At 36.6% G+C, this 21,889-nt stretch overlaps 1 protein-coding gene across 2 annotated transcripts; it reads right to left on the bottom strand.

Annotated features, from left to right (window-relative positions):
• Window positions 1–1,983: 1,983 nt before the first annotated feature.
• On the bottom strand, window positions 1,984–15,982 carry LOC122034677 (phosphate transporter PHO1-2-like). Of its 2 annotated transcripts, XM_042594009.1 has the most exons (16): window positions 15,609–15,748; window positions 15,037–15,529; window positions 14,914–14,967; window positions 14,613–14,838; window positions 14,167–14,530; window positions 13,996–14,044; window positions 13,706–13,780; window positions 4,401–4,530; window positions 4,222–4,336; window positions 3,882–4,134; window positions 3,674–3,778; window positions 3,535–3,579; window positions 3,314–3,466; window positions 2,953–3,234; window positions 2,737–2,873; window positions 1,984–2,644 (listed from the first exon to the last, which is right to left on the bottom strand). In XM_042594009.1, exons 3-16 carry the CDS (start codon window positions 14,941–14,943, stop codon window positions 2,554–2,556), a joined length of 2,055 nt encoding a protein of 684 aa, XP_042449943.1. In that variant the 5' UTR covers window positions 14,944–14,967; window positions 15,037–15,529; window positions 15,609–15,748; the 3' UTR covers window positions 1,984–2,553. The 2 variants fall into 2 exon arrangements, with proteins under 2 accessions (XP_042449943.1, XP_042449942.1); XM_042594008.1 differs by lacking the exon at window positions 15,037–15,529 and having other exon boundaries at window positions 15,609–15,982.
• Window positions 15,983–21,889: the final 5,907 nt, after the last annotated feature.

Genomic DNA, 21,889 nt, shown 5'->3' with positions numbered 1-21,889 from the left:
GAGTTAGAGCTCTTGTAAAAACATATTGATGTTGATGTTAAGTTTAGTTTTGATTTGAATAAAGTTTATTTTTGTTTAAACCTAGAGACGACTCTTTTTTGTTTACGAATTATCTTGTTTATGAATTATCTCCCTAAGTCTTTCTCTGTAAACCTCTAATTTGACCATCCCACTCGGAGATTCCTTCGCCTATGTCAGTTGGTATCAGAGCCTTAGCCAATGGATGGTCATCGTAGTCGTGAACATGGTCATGAAAGGTAGGTTCCTGCTGAGGAAGTCTCACACTGTAATCATAGCATCAAAGATGAGAACTCTTGCCAATTTAACACTACACTCAAGTTCTCATGGAGATGCATCGGTCCTTGCCGATATACAGTCAAAACTTACAATGCAAACTCTTGCATATTTAGCACTACACCCGAGTTCTGAAGATATAGCGGTCCTTGCTGAGACATTATAGTCAGACCCTACAACGCGTTCCTTCTAGGAAATAATATAGCATTAGCACAATAGTTTAATAGATCAATTTATTGAACATTTGCTATAATTTTATTGTTAGCTAGCAACCTAGCATAACCCTCATCCAATATTCAGATTTGGAACTAGTCATGACTGATTCATCATGGGCAAGTTAATTAGTTTCGTCAAGTCATCCCACTAAATACCATCAAATTTAGGTGATATTTTTTTTAAAAAAAAAATTAACCTTAAGGTGGCATTTGGTAAGGTGTAATGTGTCTTGTAATGTAATCAGGATTACATTACAAGACTGATTATTTTGTTTGGTTTACTTTTAAACTTGTAGGGTATGTTTGGTTCAAGTTATCATGTATAACCATGGTTATGTGATTATCAAGTAATCATATAACTAAGGTTATGAGAATAAAACATAACCAAATATTATTTGGTTCAACCTAAATAATACAACAAAAATTTATTTGTTTGAAGATTTTAATGCATAATCTATTTTAATATTTTACTATATTACTCTCAATTACAAAACCAACTATATGTATTATTATTATTATTATTATTATTATTTTAAACTCTATGTTTTTTTTTACTTTTTCTTTTTTCATGTTTTCTTTGTATGTATTTTTTTTATTTTTATTTTTTTTCCCATTTTTTGACTTTTTAAATTTTTTTAATGTTTTTTTTGACATTTTTTTTATTTTTTTACGTTTTTATTATTTTTTACATTTTTTATTATTTTTTATCTTTTTAAATTTTTTAAGTTATTTTATTTTTTAATATTTTTTTATTTTACAATTTTTTTTTATTTTTTTACATTTTTTCTTTTCTTTTTAATTTTTTTACGTATTTTTTCTTTTTTCTTTTTTTTTTAAAATTTTTTTTTTTATATTTTTCATTTTTTTTCTTTACGTTTTCCTTTTTTTATCGTATTTTTTTCTTATCCGAGCGTATTTAGGTAAAAAAAATTTATTAACCCCAGAATCAAGAAAAATGTCAGTTTTTCGATTTCAGGTTGCATACCCCTAGCGTGTTGGACAGGAAACATTATTCGGGAATAATTGATTAGTCAAACAAGGTTTTCGTTGATAACTTTAGATGGATAACCAAGGTTATCAAGGATAACCCCCAACCAAACACACCCGTAATGTAATGTAATCTCGATTACAAAAGGTGGTGAAGTTTTATAATATGGATTACAAAGTAAGTACTATGTAATCCGATTACATTACGAGGTCATCGTTTAACTAAAATTTGAATGCCGAATATACCCCTAGTTCGTCAACCGATTGTCAGCTAGCCGCTGTCGTCGCCCGCCGACCGCCGTCAACAACTGCGGCGGTCGATGGTTGCCACCGGTCGTCGCCGCCGGCAATGGTTGTCGGCGGCGGCGGCCGACGGTTGCCGGCGATGGTAGCCGACGGTTGCCGCAAGCTTCAACAGGTGCAATGACCGTCAATAGAAGTTGCAGGATATTTTGTAATTTTAATTTATGATAATATGAACACAAAATAAAAGAATGTAATCATCTTTGTAATCAAAGATTACATAGATTACATTACCAAACCTAGTAATGTAATCAAGATTACATTACATTACCTTACATTACAAATTTATATGTTACAAGCTCAATTACATTGCACTCAATCAAACACAGCCCAAATGATAAACCCTTTCCCTTCCTTCTGTCTTTTATTTTCTAAAAAGAAAATCCAAAAACTCCGCCATCATTTGATGTCGTAATTTATTACATAACCGCCAGGAAACTAATTAAGCAAACATTATTAGTCGGATCTATTTCCCCTCCCTTTCATCCAGTGCTGCTCTTGAATAAAGGAGATCACTTCACCGTAGTTAATGAGATTGATTTTCTTTATTGATCCACCTCATACAATATGGAATTAATGCAGATGCATCAGCTGTTAACTGGTCTTTAATCAGTACTGCTACCTCTACATTAGTTAATTCTCTCATTGATGTCTGAAATCCATCTTTCCATGTTCTGCCTTTAATTTATTTCTCCATCGCCTTCTTCGCTACCCCATCAACAGCTACTGCACTAACCAGTTAACTTACTGCTAATCATCCTTCAGAGACCATCTCAGAGAATGGCAATGGCACACACTTCACAGCCCTGAACTTGTCTGCATTATTCAGTTGCTCATTCTCCAATCTGTAGGTGTATATATATACACACATTGGCCAATATTATCAAAATACATATAATCATTAAATTCATTCACAATATATATGATCTGTACGTACCTGTAGAAATTCCAGTGGCCTCGTCGAATGATCTCCAAAGAAGCGAGCAAAAAATCAATCAGTCTGTGCTCGACTTGGTTTAAGCTCAATCGCATCACACTCTCAATCCACGCAAGTCGAAGCACAAAGTTCAAACACTGCAATATTTATATATAATTACAATTAATAAAAATTATATATATGTGGATATCTTAGCTTTAGCAATTATTAAATTACCATGGAAACATAATAATAGGATTTGTTTTTGAGAATAAGCTCATCTCTCAGAAAGCGGTTAGAGGATCCGAGGTCAAGGAGCCCCCAGTCCTTCACCATGTCCCAAAACAGCTGGTAAAGAGTGGCACCAGTGGAGGTGAGGATGACGATGCCTAACCACATTGGCGTCCCCTCCACTGCATACTTCAACCGTGCCGCTGCCGCCACCATTGCCGATATATACTTCCCTGCGTTCGCTAGTTGGTTCATGTCGTATCCTTCCTCCATGTACCGCCTCAAACACTTCAATTAACTCATCAGGATTAGACAATATAAGAAGTTTGATTAATAATAATTATGCTTAGTAGGTCTATATATATACCTGCATCGCACGCCAGTAATAGGGTAAGAAGGAGATGATGTAGGCCATCAGCTTGTACTGCTGGCTGCGAGTGCAAGTCTCATAAGGCTGCCCTTTAAATCCAGAAACCATGAAATAACATGTTGCCAGTTCCATATGTCTCAGTAATGGAATCTGCATTCATAATTAAATTAAGCCCTTTCCCCTAAATTTCATAATTAGTATACCTCTTAATTACGTACCTGACTGGTCAGCTGATCAGCCATGAAGAAGTCAACCATCAACACCTACAATTAATAAAATTAATAGAAATGTAACTTAATTTTAAGAATTCCTAATTAGCATACAATTTACATAATGTAGTTATTAATCTATAATTACTTTGTACAGAGGGGAGAAGATAATATTGCGAATCACACGGAGAAAGCAATAGCGTGTTGAGCGGTAGAATACATTGAAGGGCAACAAGAGCAACACAGTGAATACCTGCACAGCATATGCATGTTTAATTAGTTGATAGTGTATAAAGTGAATGAATTTGAGTAATCACATAGTATTTATTTATTTATTTATTTATAGATATATATACCAGTAAGAGGGCTCCTGGAATAGTATCCACGTGCTGTTGGGAGTATACACCAGCAGACCGGAGGAGGAGGTGGGCGACGAGGGCGGCGACGACAGCAGTCATGAGGGAGGCGCTGATGAGGAAGGCATCACGGTACTTGAGAGCGGTGTTGGGTGAGAACTCAAAGATGAAGTTATGATTAACTCTACACCCTCGCCAGGCCAATATGTTGCATCCATACAAGAATATGTGCAGGCTAATTAACGCAAACACACTGTACACATTCAATAAAACAATATATATTTTAATTAATCATCAACTTAATTATTTACATTGATAATTAAAAGGATCGATGATGTACCTGAATATAGGGTAAACTGTTTCCATGTAATCAGATTCAGAAGAAAAGATGCCACATAAATGAGCCAAGATAGCATACACGGTGAATAGTGTCACAAAACTGCCGGTGAATAAACCTGCACGTAATATCTTTCATTAATGTATAATTAATAAATTAATATATATATGAAATGTTATTACCAACTAAGAAGGTGATGATGTGAGACTCCTTGGGCTGTTGAGGTCTGAGGAATTTCATGGCTTTTTTCCTATCGTTGCTGGCGAAGTGCTTTGTGAAAATGGACTCTACCTCGTCTCCCAACTTTAACACCTACATTAATATTAATATTAAATAATTATCAAATTCCATATATCATTGCTACCTTGTGCTATATATATAGTTGATGCTCATCAAAGGTGTCTAATAATTGTTTGAAATTTAAGAATATTCCCTCCTACTTCCACATTTCTCTTTTATGTTGAATATATAAAGGCATAAAGAAAATATCGCATAACTAATATACTTAAGGTACTCTTCATTATTTTAATTTTTAATAATTTAGGTGGTCGGCATTCATTCTATTAAGGATTCAAGTCTAATCCTTCTATTTTTTTCTTTGAATATATAGTTTATTTCTGCACTGCACTTATAGTTATTGTTAGAGTTTAATGACCCAACAACTCATTAAACCGATCTGATTTCTTAATCCTATTTACACTTTCCTGCTAAAGTATATTTTTAGAGTACAATGATATTACCTTCTTTAGCCGTTATTTTTCCCTTTCTTTGAAAGTTATACCAAAATTGTTCGATAGTGAAATATTATCTTGCTCTCTTCCTGTGATTTTTCCTTGTCAAAGGTTTTCCACGTAAATCTACTTGTGTTCAGAATTTTTTTATTTCTTTTTTTACTTCATTTTTTGTTTATTGTCATAAATTTCTAACAAACTGGTATCAGAGTCTGATTTATTTTTGGAGTTATGGCGACCATGAAGTAGGATATTCTGTTGTTGGATCGAAACACCAGATTTTCATTATGGCAAGTTAAGATGTGGGATGTTCTAGCACAGATGGATTTGGATGATGCTTTCTTAGGGTTTGAAAAGATGTCATCTTTATGGAACACTGAGGAAAAACATCACCAGAATCAAAAAGTCTTATCTTAGATTCATCTACATCTGTTGAATCAAATTCTCTAGGATTGTTTGAAAGAAAAATTCGCTGTGGCGTTGTGGTTGAGATTCGAGTAGTTGTGTATGACGAAAAATCTAACTAGCAAACTGCATTTAAAGCAACGTTTGTATTCTCATCGTATGGTCAAAGGTACATCTTTAGAAGATCATTTGAATATTTTTAAAAAAATTATCTATGATTTGAAATCCATGGAAGTTAAGTATGACAAAGAGGGTTTAGGTTTGATATTGTTGTGTTCGTTGCCTACCTCGTATGCTTTTTTCAAAGATACTATTTTCTACAGTTGTGACTCTCTAATTTTAGATGGGGTTTATGATGCTTTATTCTCTAAGGAGAGGATGGATAAGCTCGTCGGTGGATTTGAGGACAAATGTGAGGTCTTATTGCATGAGGGAGACTGCTAGAAAAAAATCTAGTGGCAATAACAGAGGCAGATTGAAATTCAGGAGTAATAAGGATAAGATATGTCGATATTGCAAGAAAAAAGGTCATATTATGGTAGAGTGTTATAAGCTACAGAATAAGAACAAGAAGGCCGGTGAAAATCAAAAGAGAAAACAATCAGAGAAATTTGGTGAAGCTGATGTTGTTGAAGATCACAGTGATGGGGAACTTCTAGTTGCATCTGATGATGATTCTAAACAGAACGACGAGTGGATTCTTGATTTTGACATTACGTTTCATATGTGTCCCAATTGGGATTGATTTTCAACATATGAAATTGATTCTAGAGGTGATGTTTTGATGGGTAATAATGCATCTTGTGGAATTGCAGGTATTGGAATAGTCAGAATTAAGATGTTCGATGGAGTTGTTCAAACACTATGTGATGTGAGGCATGCCCCTGATATAAAGAGAAATCTGATTTCTCTAAGTACTCTTGACTCAAAAGGGTACAAGTAGATTGGTGAAGGAGGACTTGTAAAGGTCAGCAAAGGTTCTCTTGTGGTGATGAAGGGATATATAAAAATTATCTGTTTGTATGTTCTACAGGGTTCTATAGTTATGGGCGATGTTGTTGCTGTCCTTCGTTATCTGATAATGACATCACGAGGCTTTGGCATATGCGTTCGGGTCGCATGAGTGAGAACAACATGATTGAATTGAGTAAGAGAAGACTTCTTGGTGGGTAAAGCATTACGAAATTGAAATTATGCTAGCATTATGTTTTTGCCAAGTAGAAAAGAGTCAAGTTCTCAATAGGCATCCACATCATGAAGGGGACACTAGACTACATTCACTATGATCTTTGGAGACCGTCGAGGGTGTCTTTGAAGGGAGGTGCATTGTATATGCTCACTATTATTGATGATTTCTCTAGAAAGGTGTGAGCATTCTTTCTGAAGCAGAAGGGTGATGTGTTTCCTACTTTTAAGGAGTGAAAAATTATGATAAAAAAGTAGACTGGAAGGCAAAAGTGTCTCCAAATAGATAATGGTTTGGAGTTTTGTTCTAATGAGCATAGTTTGCAAAATCGCGATCTGAATCGTAGGATCGTACGATTCTACGATCCGGAAACTCAAAATTGATCCAGGATCGTGCAGAATCGAGTTTTGCAGTAGGATCGCAGCAGGATCGGTAGGATCGGAACAGAATCGATAGGATCGGAGCAGAATCGGAGCAGGATCGGTGGAAGCTTTGAGAGGTCATAACTTTTGACTCGGATTGAACCATGGGACCTATAATATATCAAATCAAAGCTCGTTCAGAGATCTTTAATAAATTTCAAAGTTTATCCTTAACCACCCTATTTCAAACCCAAAAAATATCATTTAAATCCTTTTCAGATATCTAGAAGATTTTATCTTTATTATTATTATTATTATTATTTCATCTTATTAGGGTTTTAAATTATTTAAACATATGTTTAACTATTTTTGAGTTAGTTTTTTATCAATAATATTCTGTCATTTCTTTTCTCCAAAATAATGAGTTTTTGGATGCCTATTATCTAATATTGTGTGGCATCAACCAGTCTTTAGAAGATTATTTCCGGTGTTCATATTTGAATCAAAGGATTCAATAGTTTCTATTATATACGTTAGGTGCTTTGTTGGCCTGTAAATTGAATTATCTTATAAACCAAGGAAATATTTGTGACATTGAATGTGTTATTATTATTGTATTAATAGAAATTTTATATTTTTTTCATTTTATGATATGAAAATATAAATATTATTACTATAAGAGAATGATAGCTGAATTACAAGTTAATTTAAATTTGTACATGTAGTAATGTAATTTGAGGTGTTGAGTGTAAATGATTGCATATATATATATATATATATACAATTAGTTATTTATTTATATGTGAATGAGTTTTTTAGATATTTTTTCTAATTATTAATCATGTATGATAAGATTTTAAGGGTTTTTGGTAGGATCGTACGATTCTACGATCCGATCCTGACCGATCCGATCCTGACCCTAAATCGATTCTACGTAGGATCACGATTCTACAAACTATGCTAATGAGTTCAATGCCTTATGTAGAACGGAAGGAATTGTGAGGCATAACACAGTTCAGCGTAACTCTCAACAAAATATTGTGGCTGAGAGGATGAAGAGGATTTTGATGGAGAAGGTTCGATGTATACTCCTCAATGCTAGTTTACCAAAGTATTTTTCGGCTGAAACTTTTACGTACGCTTGTTATCTCATCAATCACTCTCTGTCAACTACTATTGACAAGAGAACTCCACATTCTGATTTGATAATTTTTGGATGTCCTGCTTATGCTCATGTTGATAATGGAAAGTTGGAGCTCCGGTCTATGAAGTGTATTTTTATAGATTTTAAGTCTAGTGTGAAGGGATACAAGTTTTCGTATCCATAGAGACAAGTAAAGTCGTCATCAGTTGAGATGATGTTTTTGATGAGACTAGCATGCTTAATGATCTTTCTTCCCAACATATTTATGAAAAAGATAAACAAAATTCAAACACATAGGTGGAGCATCAAATTGGATCTACACCAGAGTCTACTATGTAGTCTAACTCAAATTTAGTGGATGCTAGTAGCTCCTCACAAGCATCTCCACATTATTCTATTACGAAAGATAGGCATCGTAGAGATATTATGCCTCCTCAGAGATATGTTGAGGCTGATTTAGTTGCTTATGCCCTAAATGTAGTTGAAGAGACTGATTCTAATGAGGAACTTGCACCACTCTCAGAGGTGGTTAGTTGCGACGACTCTGGTAAATGGATGATAGAGATGTAGGTGGAGATGGAATCGCTTCACATGAATGGCACATGGAACCTAGTGAAACTGGCTAAGGGTAAGAAGGTTGTTCAGTGCAAATCAGTGTATAACAGAAAAGAGGGTACACCGGGAGTTGAAGAAGCAAGGAACAAGACAAGGCTTGTTGCAAAAGGCTACAATCAAACTCCTGGTGTTGATTTTATTGATGCATTCTCTCCAGTTGTGAAACATACTTCCATTCATGCTTTACTTGGTATCGTGGCATTGCACGATCTTGAGCTTGAGTAGTTAGATGTGAAGACCGTGTTCCTACATGGAGAACTTGAAGAAGATATTTATATGCAACAACCAGAAGGTTTTGTAGTCTTAGGAAAGGAGGACTACGTTTGCCAGTTGAAAAAAAATCACTTTATAATTTGAAGTAGTCATCAAGGTAATGGTATAAGAGATTTGATGCATTTATGACCACTCATGACTTCAAGAGAAGAAGTTATGATAATTGTGTATATTTCAGAGTGAGTGGCAATGGATCATTTGTTTATCTACTCTTATACGTTGATGATATATTGATTGCAACCAAAGATCAGAGAGATGTCAAAAAGGTAAAAGTTCAGCTGAGCAAAGAAGTTGAGATCAAAGATTTAAGTGTAGCAAAGAAGATATTTGGAATGGAGATTGTGAGAGATCGATCAACAGGTAAATTGTACCTAAGTCAAAAAGGATACATTGAGAAATTCCACAACAGATTTAATATGTAAAATGCTAAGCTTGTAAGTACTTTGTTAGTTGCTCATTTTAGATTTTCATCTATCTTATCACCATAGTTAGATGTCGATGTTGAATATATATTCTAATGCGATTGGTTCCCTTATGTATGTCATGGTTTGTACACACCCTGATTTAGTATATGCAGTGAGTGTTGTCAGTAGATATATGGTGAACCCTAGTAAGGAACACTGGAAAACAGTTTAGTGGATTTTTAGATACTTACGTGATTCTATTGATGTTTGCTTACAATTTGGGACAACTAGAGATGGGGTTGTCGCTTATGTGGATTCTGATTTTACTAGAGATCTTGATAAGAGAAGATCTCTCACTGGTTATATTTTCAGTATTAGTGGTTGTTCTATTAGCTGAAAGGCTATGTTGTCAGTGATTGTTGCATTGTCAACTATAGAGGCTGAATACATGGCCATTATGGAAGCTTGTAAAGAAGCAATTTGATTGAAGGGCCAACATGGTGAACTTAGTGAAGACTTACAAACTACTATAATTTTTTGTGATAGTCAGAGTGCTATTTTTCTCATAAAGGATTAGATGTTTCATGAGGATGAAACACATTGATGTGCGATATCATTTTGTGTGTGATGTGACTGTTCATGGTGATATTGTTGAGAGCAAAGTTAATACGCATGATAATCCCACTAATATGATGACCAAGTCACTCCCTTTTGCCAAGTTTAAGAATTGCTTCAACTTAGTTGGTCTTCATTGTTGAGTTTTTCCCATAAGGGACTTTCTGTGGAAGAGGTGAAGAGTTTGTGTTCTCTTATTGAAGATTAGAATTCGTTTCATGGTGGAGATTGTTAGAGTTTGGTGATCCAAATTCTACTTTTGATTCGCCTAGAAGTTTCATGGTGCAACATTTTGGATTAACAACCTGATGCGGCGGTAAGGATTTGGACAGGATCACAACCCATTAAACTGATCCAATTTCTCAATCCATATTTACACTTTACTTATAAAGTGTAATTTTAGGGTACACCGATATTACCTTCTTTAGCTGTTGTTTTTCCCTTTCTTTGAAAGTTGCACAAAAATTGTTCGATAGTGAAATATTTTCTTGCTCTATTCCCGTATTTTTTCCCTATCAAGGGTTTTTCACGTAAATATGTGTGTATTCATAATTTTTTATTTATTTTAATACTTCACTTTTTATTTATTGTCATAAATTTCTAACAATTATGGTATACTCTTCATCATTTATCTATCAACTACTTTCATTTTCATTAATTAAAGAACCCTAATCAAATATTTTTCCTCAGTCATCCATTATTTTTAGAAGTTAATTAGCTTCAATATTGGTGACACGGTGTTTGAGTAACCAAAGAAACAACCAATTAAAGCAATGTTAAAGAGATGATGAAGATGTAAAGGATTAATTCAATGCATGCCTTACTAACACTACAAAAAAAACACCAACAAAACTATGGCTATTGAGGTGATGGGAAACCATAAACCCTAAATTTCATCCCCATTTTGTGATGAAATTTAAATTCTGTCGTAAAATTCATGATTTTAGGTTTTCCTGACTGTTTTTCCCCATTTTTTCTTCCAAACTCTCCTCTTCTCTTACTCAGCCTAGAGTAGGTCGGGGTGACCGGATATTCGTGGGGAAGGTCTGGAGTAGGTCAAGAGTGACAGGATGCTCCTGGTGAGACCCGAACCATGAGAGTAATTATGGTCCTTCATTGTGGGGAGGATTATTGTGATACAATCAAAATCCCACATTAAAAAGATATGGAAAAAATCATAGATTCAAAAGGATGTATAATATCACCATTTGACATTAGGCCTTTTGGATAGAACCCAAAAGCAAAGCCATAAGGGCTCAGGCCCAGAGAAGGTCAGAGATGATCGGGTGCTTGTGGAGAAGGCTTAGAGCAGGTCAACATGATTGGATACTCGCGGAGAAGGCCCGGAGCAGGTCAAGGTGACCGGATACTCACAGGAAGGCTCGGAATAGGTCAAAGTGATCGGATACTTGCGGGGAAGGCCTGGAGAAGGTTAGGGTAACCAGATACTCGCAAGAAGATCCGAAACAGGTCAAGGTGACCGGATGCTCATGGGAAGGCCCGGAGCAGGTCAGGGTAACCCAAAACTTGCGAGGAGGCCTGAAGTACGTTAGGATGACCAGGATGCTCATGAGGAGGTCTAGAATAGATCTGGATGACCAAATGCTCGTGAGAAAGGCCCGGAGCAGGTCAAGAGTGACTAGATGCTCGCGGGGAGACCCAAACTATGAGAGTAATTATGATCCTTTGTTTGAGGAGAGAATTGTTGGGATACAATCAAAATTGAATCAAAGTTTCACATTAGAAAGATATGAAAAAAACCATAAGTTTAAAAAGATGTATGATATCTCTATTGATAATGAGGCCTTTTGGGGAACCCAAGAGCAAATCCATAAGGAACTAGGCTCAAAGTTGATAATATCATGTCATTGTGGAGATATATGAATATCCTTTAGTCACAACAAATGATATTAGATTCATGGTTCAGACCAGATGTCATGTGGGGCGGCCTTGAACGAATTTGAGGATGGGCCAAGAGCAGGTTAGAGGTGACCGGATGCTCGTGGTAAAGGTTTGGAGCAGGTCAAGGTGATCGAATTCTCATGGGAAGGCCCGGAGAAGGTCAGGGTGCCCAGATATTCATGGGGAAGGCCCGGAGAAGGTTAGAGTGACTAGAATGCTCATAGGGAAGGCTTGGAGAATGTTAGGATGACCAGATACTCGTAGAGAATGCCAGGAGCAGGTCAGGGTGACCATATTAAGATGCTTTCGGGGAGGCCTAGAGAAAGTCAGGATAACTAGATGCTCGCGGGGAAGGCCTAAAGAAGGTCAAGGTGATCAGATACTCCTAGGGAAGGCTCGGAGAAGGTCAGGTTAACCGAATGCTTGTGGGGAAAGCCTGAAGCATGCAGGATGACCAGATACTCGCGGGAATGCCTGGAACAGGTCAAGGCGACCAGATGCTCGTGAGGAAGGCCCAGAGAATGTCAAGGTGATCGGATACTCGTGGGGAGGCTCGAAGTAGGTCAAGGTGACCAGATGCTCGTGGAAAAGGTCCAACACAAGTCAGGATGATCTGATACTCACAAGGAAACCTAAAGTAGGTTAGGGTGACCAAGATGCTCACGGGGAGGCTCGAAGTAGGTCAAAGTAACCAAAGGCTCACGGGAAAGGCTCGAAATAGTTTAAGAGTGATCGGATGCTCGTGGGGAGACTCAAACCATGAGAGTAATTGTAGTCCTTCGTTTGAGGGGAGGATTGTTGGAATAGAATCAAAGTTCTACATTGGAAATATATAGAAAAGATCATGAGTTTAAAAGGATGTATGATATCTTCGTTGGCAATGAGATCCTTTGGATATAGCCCAAGAGCAAAACCATGAGGGTCTAGGTCCAAAGTAGATAATATCATGTCATTATAGAGATATGTGAATATCATTTAAGCACAAACACGTTTCTTATGTTTGGATTGGATAGGATTGAATTTTATTATAGTTTGTCATGTTTTTGTTGTTATGTTTGGATTGTATTGTTCACGGTATTGTTAAACTTGTTTATTATGTTTGGATCGGATATTGTGGTGCTTAGTTATGTAAATATTGTGTTATTTAGTTCTATAATGTAAACGTGTCGTATTGTAATAACTATCATTTCTGATGATTTATAATTGTTATACATTATGTAAATAGGGAAAACGTTAAAACAAAGAATTTCTGGCAAAATTTTGCCAAATTTAATGATGAAAATTTAAAATTCCATTGCTAGTTTTTTTTTTTGTAAAAAATAGCGATGAAATTTTGTGTCGCTATTAGCGATGGAATTATAAAAAGTCATCACTAATAGCAACGAAACTTTATAATTCCGTCACTATCTTACGATAATTAATGATGAAAATCTTAATTTTTCGTCACTAATCTAGATCTCAAACTAGTAGTTAACCAGAAAAACTATTTAAGATTAGCAATAGAATTTATATTGCGGTTATTCATTAGTGACGGAATATAAATTATCCCCCTCTAAACTCAAGATAATTACATGATAAATTAGTGACGGAATATAATTTACATCGCTAAATATAACAATGAAAATTATATTCTATTGTTATATTTAATGACTAAATATAAATTTCATCTCTAATTTAAGATAGCAACCTAACTAATGGGGATAAAAAAATTCAGTCGCTAAACTATCACTAATTACGATTAGCCATGGGAATTTCCGTTCCTATCTGCGGGATCTTTCGCAGTGTATAATAAGTTAAACATATCTAAATTTAGAAAATGTTTAAGTAATCTTATATAAATTAATATTTACCTTGTCCGAGCTGACGAAGTGCGATCTTTTCACCTTCCTCGAGAACGAACCCGCTTCATGTCGTTGATTTGACACCTTTAATTAAATAAATTAAATAATTAATTCAAGTCCAACATGCAACAAGCTATATATATAATGTTTATACATGGATCACTTAAATTCAAAATGCCACAAATCTAGTGAAGTAAAGGATGTTAATTAAATCAAGAACTTCATGTTGACCAAATTCTCGTAAAGTTTACATCAAAAGATAAATTAATAAACTGAAAAAATTAAGAACCATGAATTACCTTTTCAAATTTCTTGAGAATCTTCCTGAAAGCTTCTATGTTCAAAGAACTGCACGCCAACATAAACACGTAATTATGTATCTATATTTGTTTTTTTTTGCACGACACGTCTTGATAACGAAAATAATGAGGGATTTATTGTTCATAATGATTGGAGGATTAATCAGTGACCTGTATGTGTTGAGGTGGCCGACGCCTTTGTAGAGGTGTACGAAGGCCTCTCTGATCATCTTCTCCGCCCGCTGCAGCTTCTTTTTATTCACGTAGTCACCTCCTTCCTTGCGGGAGCTGCTGCTCTTCACCATCTCTTCCCACACCATCGATATCGACCTAGCCGGCGTAGTCGCCGGGATGTCGATCCGCAGCGTCGCCGCCGCCCGCAGCCTCCCCGTTTTCTTCATCTTTGCCTTCGCGCCAAGACCCAGGAAGCTCACCCCGTTCCTCTCCAACGTCGCTATGATCGCCTCCTCTGTTACCCCTGTTTCCCTTCCCGGCGCAACGTCCCCCAGTGGGCTCCCTATCTCTGTCTCTGTTTCTGATGAATACACAAATCAATCAATCGATTATTTTCTCTTAACTAATCTAATCAGTTACACGGATGTGCATCTGATCATCACCGGAGAAGGAGGTGGAGTTGGAGAGGGAGGCGGGAGGGGAAGTGGGGCTGTGGCATTGGCGGCGGCGAAGACGGTGATGGTCATGGTAGAGCTGTTTGAGGTCCAGCAGTATCTGGAGCTGCTTGCTCAGAATTTCTCCGCGCTCGCAGAACTCTCTCTCCGTGTTGATGTAGAAGTTGTTCACCTTCTCCAATTCAACTTCCAATTTCTCTAAGAACTCCCTCACCTTCAATTCAATTCAATTCAATTCAATTAAATTCACACGCCAAAAAAAAAAATGCGATATGGATACGTATCATACCTCGTCTTCTCTAGATTGGACGAATATCATTTCGAATAGATTCTCCTCGTCCGCCTACAGTGATAAACGACCAAACAGTGAAAAAGAAAAAACAGAGCAGATGAAAAGAATTAACTGAACAACTTTTTGCTAATTCCACTACGATCATCCGCTATTGCCAACTAATTGAGATGGAAATTCCTGCCCAGCGCCGGAAGGTCAAGGAAGTTGGTGACCTGATGATAGAGAGCCGGCGACCGAAGCCCCGGTGAACGGTGGCCGTAACTATAACGGTCATAAGGTAATGAAATTCTTTGTCGGATAAGTTTCGCTCCGCACGAAAGACGTAACGATCTGGGCACTGTCTCAGAAAGAGGCTCGGTGAAATAGACATGTCTGTAAAGATGCGGACTATCCGCATCTGAACAGAAAGACCCTATGAAATTTTACTGTAAAGCGGAGAGAAGGAAAACGTATAGATATGCACATAGATATATGAGAATGATATAAACAAAAAAAACACGCTGTTTGCGTGAGAAGAGAATGTAGATAACCAACGCTCAACAATGGCGTCACGGCGGTACGAACTCTCCGCTTTTTAAGCGCAAAAACCTCCACCTTTTGCCTATTTACTCCCCTTTTCTCGCGAAAGGAGGAATTGTAATGAGCTAGAAAGAAACAGGACGATATTGACGTTGGATCTACGAAATGTTTACCGGAATGGGATCGTCACGCCGGCGGCCGTGAATAGAGAAGAGGGAGCGAATGGGGTCAAAGAGAGAGAATCCATAACTGTCGTTGCTGCAGCCGCCGCCAGCGGCGGAGGCTGCGTTGTGCTGGTGGTCGTCAGAAGAAGGAACTGAGGAGCGGAGATGAGCGAGCTTGATCTTCTTGACGTGCTTCTTGAGCTGGCGGTAGTTTACGAACTTGTCCTTCCATTCTGGGATCAACTGTGCTTCCAACTCCCGTGAAAACTTCACCATAGTTTTGCTCTTCTTCTCCTTCTCCTTCCCTCTTTATCAGTCCTGATCTGTTAGATGGAAAAAGAGAGAGGGAGCTGAGGAAGAAGGAGGTGCATTAAGTGGAGGGGAGTCGTAGAAGAGAAAGTTATATAGAGAGAGATTAAGACGCCAATTGTGATGACGTCTAAAAGGCAACATTGATAGGCCAATGAAATCTTATTTTTGAGGGGGAAAAAAATGAAAGATTAGGAGAATATTTTCCTTGTATACATGTCAAGAGAAAACAAGAAATGTCTTAAGTAATAAACCTATAACAATGGCATCCACCTCTTTCCTTTTCCTGGCAATGGGAATACACACTTTTGTGAAGTGGGGCAGAGTTAACGTAACCTAATAGTTCCAAAATGTTGATATGATTATGTGTTAAAGAAGTAATCATATTGGGATCAAAAGCACGTAAATTGAAATGCCACTTGTTGTATGTATACCAATCTGAGATGTGCTATTGTTGTTAAAGGTAACTGATGCTGTCCAGATGCGGTGAGTTGTGTATTGTAGGCGAACTGATTGAGAATTTGCCTAGAAGAAGACTCCAGCAAGGGGCGTTGAGGAACACCTGTGAATATCATTAGGAAGAAGGGAAAAAATTGTCAGTAAGCAGGTCAAGGGAAGATCCCTAACGTAGCTATTGGGGAAATAACTGTGAGTGAAAATTAACGTAGCTATTGGGGAAGATCCCTAACGTAGCTATTGGAGAAATGGAGAGGTTGGTTTTAGGGGTGAAAAATGTTAGGATTTCAATTTCATTATAATACTTGTTAGTGTCCCTATATATTGTTCATCTACCTAACTTCATTCTTATATTCTTGTAGGACTTCTAACTAAAGTCTGACACAATCCACACATGTCGCACCAGAGAGTTTACCTAGGTTCTAACGCCATTAAGTAAAGAAGCAACTCTAAAAAGTCTGGTTAAAGGGATATCTTAAGGCCCCCTCCCCGTGACTATACAATTTCTAGAGTTAACCGATTTACTTCCTAATAGTAAATTAATGCAATTAAGTAAAAAAAGTAATCTAAAAAATCCAGTTAAAAGGATACTCTCTATCACAATACCCTCGATCATATAATCGCTAGGTTTTATAAATCACTTCCTAACATTAATTTGAGAAAAATCTTCTAAACTCTAATTAGCTTTCCTTATAGGGAATTGGCTCCCATTTCAAGGGTGATTGATGTAGGCTCAACCTGTGTTGAAGTCCAATATGAGCCTTCACACTTCAAACGAACATAACTTTTGACTCGAGACTCGGAATCAAGCTCTATCTATTGACACGCATACAGAATTTGAAAACCTATGTTTGTTACAGATAAAACCATAACCATCAAATTTTCAGCTCCAAATTTTAACATTTAAATCATTTTCAGGGTCTTTTTACTATTTTTGATCATTTTTTTTTTTTGGATATTTAGGATAATTTTCATATTTCTGATATTTTTTAGAGAGGATTTGTTTTTATCCGCGTCTTGATTTGAGTTAAGATCATTAATTTAATTATTTTTATTTTTGGGTAAAATATATTTTCTTTCTTTACAATATTAGAATTAAGATATGTTAATTGTAATATTTTTCCTTATTTGAGCCTTAAGTTGCTGTTTATATAAGAGTCATGTTTAGATGTTGAGGGATTAAATCTCTAGTTTTAATAAAAAGTTTCCTTCTTAGAGGTCCTCTTCTTATCTTTTCCTCAATTTTCCTCTTCTTGTCAGCCCGTAAGATAATCACTATCTTATCCGACATCAGTGATACTTTAGAAAGTAAGGGATAACCTCTATCACAGGGTCCCTGATTAAATAAACTAGAGTGTCTTCTACACAGTGAACAAAACTTTACATCTACATGAATTGACCTCACACACATTTCGTCAAACACATACAAGGCACAACATATATAGAACATGGTATAAACATAACATAGCACAAGAAAATGTCTAAATACATAGTTCATACATCAACATTACATCATAACTACTTCATACATCCTAGATTTAGAGATTTACTCTATTGTAAAGGATTTACAAATAAGAGATAAAAAATTAAGCATCCTAAAAACCAAAACACAAGATAGAGAAGAGATGAATGCTTATTTATACATCACTAGTCTTCTTACTAGCAATCCTTGCTCTAGAACCAGATGGATCATTGAAAATGGAAGCTCTATGGCTCCCCCAAGGGAGAACCCTTCCCTAAGGAATGGGGACAGAGCCCCAAACCAAAAATTAGTCAAAAGGGGGAGAAAATCCCCTTTTATAGGGCAAGGCACAACTCCAGGCATGGGTCGTGTCACGACTGTGCCTTTTGGCATGACTAGGGTGTGAATGGCCTCGAATGGGGAGGCACGGTCGTGCCAATTAGCAAGGCCAACCCTTGGTTCAACCCTAGAAGGGGCATGGCCGTGTGGTATCACACGACCACCCCTTGTTGGCTGCTGGTGGGAGATACGGCAGTGTCTTTAGGCACAACCTGCCTTGGCTTTGCCTCGGGACAGAGCACATGATTGTGCTAGGACAAGTTGCTTCAATGTACCTTTCCACTCCATTTTTGCTTCAATTTGTGTCCTGTCAAATAAAAACATGTAAAGAGCAGATCTCTTAACAAAATAGAATGAAAGTATGACATAACAATGAAATATGGTGTAACTAACATAGATTATATTCATGAAATATAAGTAGATGTGTGTTAAAGAATACCTAAAAACTTATATAACCTATGCACATCACACCCTAGACTTATATCTTTACTTGTCCTCAAGCAAAAATTGCAGCTAAACTTATGTGATTAAATAGTACATAGTAATTTCTAGTGAATTAGTCTAATCCTATCAAATAATTTTATTGGTGAGCAAGATATAAAAATAGTTTGAATATGACCTAAGAAAATAGTTCTCCGTGCTCAGTACAATAGTGTCCTAAGTTTATCAAGTTTCAAACCCTAAGTCTAGTCAAATCATCATATCACTGTGCTCCTTATGCTCCCAGTGATAGACATTTACTTGCCACATTCTTGGCTTATCCTTTTCAATCTACATAAGATCTTAAAGGTGTGCTCGATATCAAGAAAAACATAGTAGTTATTTCTCCAATAACCTAACTCAATTTCAAAGGGGTAACTCGCTAGTTTTCACTCATGGCAACTATTTTTTATATATCCTTTATTCATTTTTTTCGTAAGAGGTTGTAAGGTGCAATACTTGAACACAAATGTACATGAATGCAAATGTAGAGATATTTTAATTTTTTCAAATGAGTTGACATGATTCGAGCCTCATCTAGTAACCAAAATGTAGTTTGAGAAATCACCATGGAAGCACTAATACTAATTAAGTTTTATGAATCATGACTATTTTTAGAGTTATTTACCATCAAAACTAGGCAAAGTGTGGGGAGATTTTAAAACAAGGTCAATACTTAAACTCTAAAAATATTTACTTTATGCTATCATGAATAGAAAAAGATAGATCACTAAACATACTATCATCATAAATCAACAATAAACCACATGAAATTTAGAACAAGCATGCTAGTATTTTGCATTAAGGACAAACAATCATGATATGATGTGTGATGCAACTAGAAACATTTTATTATGCAAAAAAAATAAAATATAACAAAAACTAAACTACAACCTAACACATCCACCTAAACTTAAACCTTTCATTGTTCCAGTGAAGACTGGAGATGTAATATGGAGAAAGTTTTAAAGTAAGAAAAGTTACCAAGTTATGAGTTCCAAATGGTTGAGATATTTATGTGCATAAAATACTCCTCCATCTAATATTCACATTTCTTCATAACTTTGAATCCTACAAAAAGAAGATAGACAAGAAAAATTAAGTAGAGAATTTGGATTATTATGAATAAATAAAATAAACTAAAAACATAAATGAAGACAAGGAAAAATTTGGGTTACCTCCCAATAATCGCTTGTTTTAGGTCATTAGCTTAACCCCTTATTTGGTTCATCTAAATCTCAATATATGAGGGGCTAGAAATTTCATAACCCTTTTGCAAAGGGTTCTTAGCTCCTCACAAATTATACTCTCCTTCAAATGCTCTTGCCTTCAACCCCCCGTGTGGCTGCCGTCCACTGGACATCGCTGGACGGCAAGAAAATTTCCGAGAGATGCAAGAGGATGAGAAGGCTTCAGCCTCCCCCACCTGGACGTCGCCCACGGGCCACGGCGCTTGCTGCCAATACCGGTGTGGGCACGGTGCCGCGGTGCGCCGTGCACCAGTGCGGCGGTGCCGCTGTGGCTTGCGGGCCTGTGGCGCTTGGTTGCTACTTGGAAAACCTATAGGTTCCACTGTACAAAAATTTTGTACAAAGGTCTGAACTTTTTCCTAGCTACCATGTGTTCTTTTAAATTAAATTTTGGATCGCCTGCGGAACTTAACACGTTTGATCCAAAACTTAATCTATTTGTTCTTTTAGGTTTTGACTTGGATCTCCTGCGGAACTTAACACGTTCGACCCAAGTCTCCTTAAGTTATTAATTCCATTAAATATTAATTTCCATAAAAGGTTCCCAGTACTGACGTGGCGAGGCACATGGCCTTCTTGGATATGGGAGCAACCACCACCGACTAGACAAAACCTTTAATAGAAAGCTAATATTTAATTTCCTAAAATAACTTTAGGTTAACCAAAGAGAACAATCAAATCACAAGGAAAAGAAAGAAACAAAAGAACACAACTTCGAAAAAACATATTCGAAATTCTAGAACGTAAGCCTCTTGTATTTGGTATTATTTCCATAAATAACTAGCATGATGCGGAAATAAAATTTACTAGTTATACCTTATAGAAAAACCTCTTGATCTTCTACCGTATTCCTCTTCTAACCTCAGACGTTGTGTGGGCAACGATCTTCCGAGACGAGAAACCACCAATCACCTTCTTCTCCTCCTAGCTAGGTTCGGCCAACAAAGAGGAAGCTTCACCAAAAAAAAAAAACAAAATACTAACCAAGCTCCAAGAGATGCTAGCTTTCTCTCCTTCTTCTTCTTCTTCTCCGAGTAGTATCCGGCCACCACAAGAGCTCCAATAGAAGGGTAGGGTTCGGCCACCACAAGAGGAAGAGAGGGAGAGGTTGGCCGGCCACACCAAGGAACAAAAGAGGGAGAGGAATAATAGATGTTATGTCTCGTGAAGGCACCCTCACCCCTTCTTTTATATTCCTTGGCCTAGGCAAATTAGGAAATTTAATTACAATAAAATTTCCTTAATTTCCTTGACATGATTTAATTGAGAAAAATTAAATAAAATTTCCCAATTTAATCTCTAATGGCCGGCCACTTCTAGAGGAAATAATTTAGACAAGTTTTAATCAACAAATTAAAACTTCCTAATTTGTTTCCGGAAATTTTAAAAATAAAATTTCTCTTTAAAAATCTCTTCATGGTTGATAAAGGAAATTTCTATAATTTTAATTTTATCAACATGTGGATAATTTTTAAAGAGAAAATAAAATAACTCATCAATCTACAAATAAGGAAAGAGATCTAATCTCTTTCTTTAATCTTTTGTAGATCTTTTACAAGAGAGATATTTTAATTTTAATTCTCTTTAAAAAATTATTTCTTCCACATAATAAAAACTAAAATTAAAATCCCTTTTTAATTTAATTTGGCCGGCCCCACTAGCTTGGGTTCAAGCTAGGGCCGGCCACCCAATAATATACCTAGGCCGGCCCTAGCTTGGTTCCCAAGCTAGCTTGGCCGGACGCTTATTAGTGGGTATAGAAGGTGGGTATAGGTGGGTATAAAACTTCTACAAATAAGAGGCTACGATAGGGACCGAGAGGAGGAATTGGTTTTGGTCTCCCGATAAAATTAAGCATCCCGTGTTCGCCCAGCACAACTTAATTTTATCAATGATAATTCATTCCACTAGAGAATTATCATTGAACTACCGCACCAATCCCAAATTACATTTTGGGCTCCTTCTTATTATGAGTGTGTTAGTCTCCATGTGTT

Source organism: Zingiber officinale, chromosome 11B (assembly GCF_018446385.1).
Source record: "Zingiber officinale cultivar Zhangliang chromosome 11B, Zo_v1.1, whole genome shotgun sequence".
Lineage (NCBI taxonomy): Eukaryota > Viridiplantae > Streptophyta > Magnoliopsida > Zingiberales > Zingiberaceae > Zingiber > Zingiber officinale.
This window is presented reverse-complemented; position numbering and strand designations above follow the sequence as displayed.

Coding starts and splice junctions, on each gene's coding strand:
- LOC122034677 (XM_042594008.1), bottom strand. CDS start 15,875: ATGGTGAAGTTTTCACGGGAGTTGGAAGCACAGTTGATCCCAGAATGG. Junction 14,839..14,913: donor TCCAATCTAGAGAAGACGAG/GTATGATACGTA, acceptor ATTGAATTGAAG/GTGAGGGAGTTCTTAGAGAA. Junction 3,467..3,534: donor CTGATCAGCTGACCAGTCAG/GTACGTAATTAA, acceptor TTATGAATGCAG/ATTCCATTACTGAGACATAT.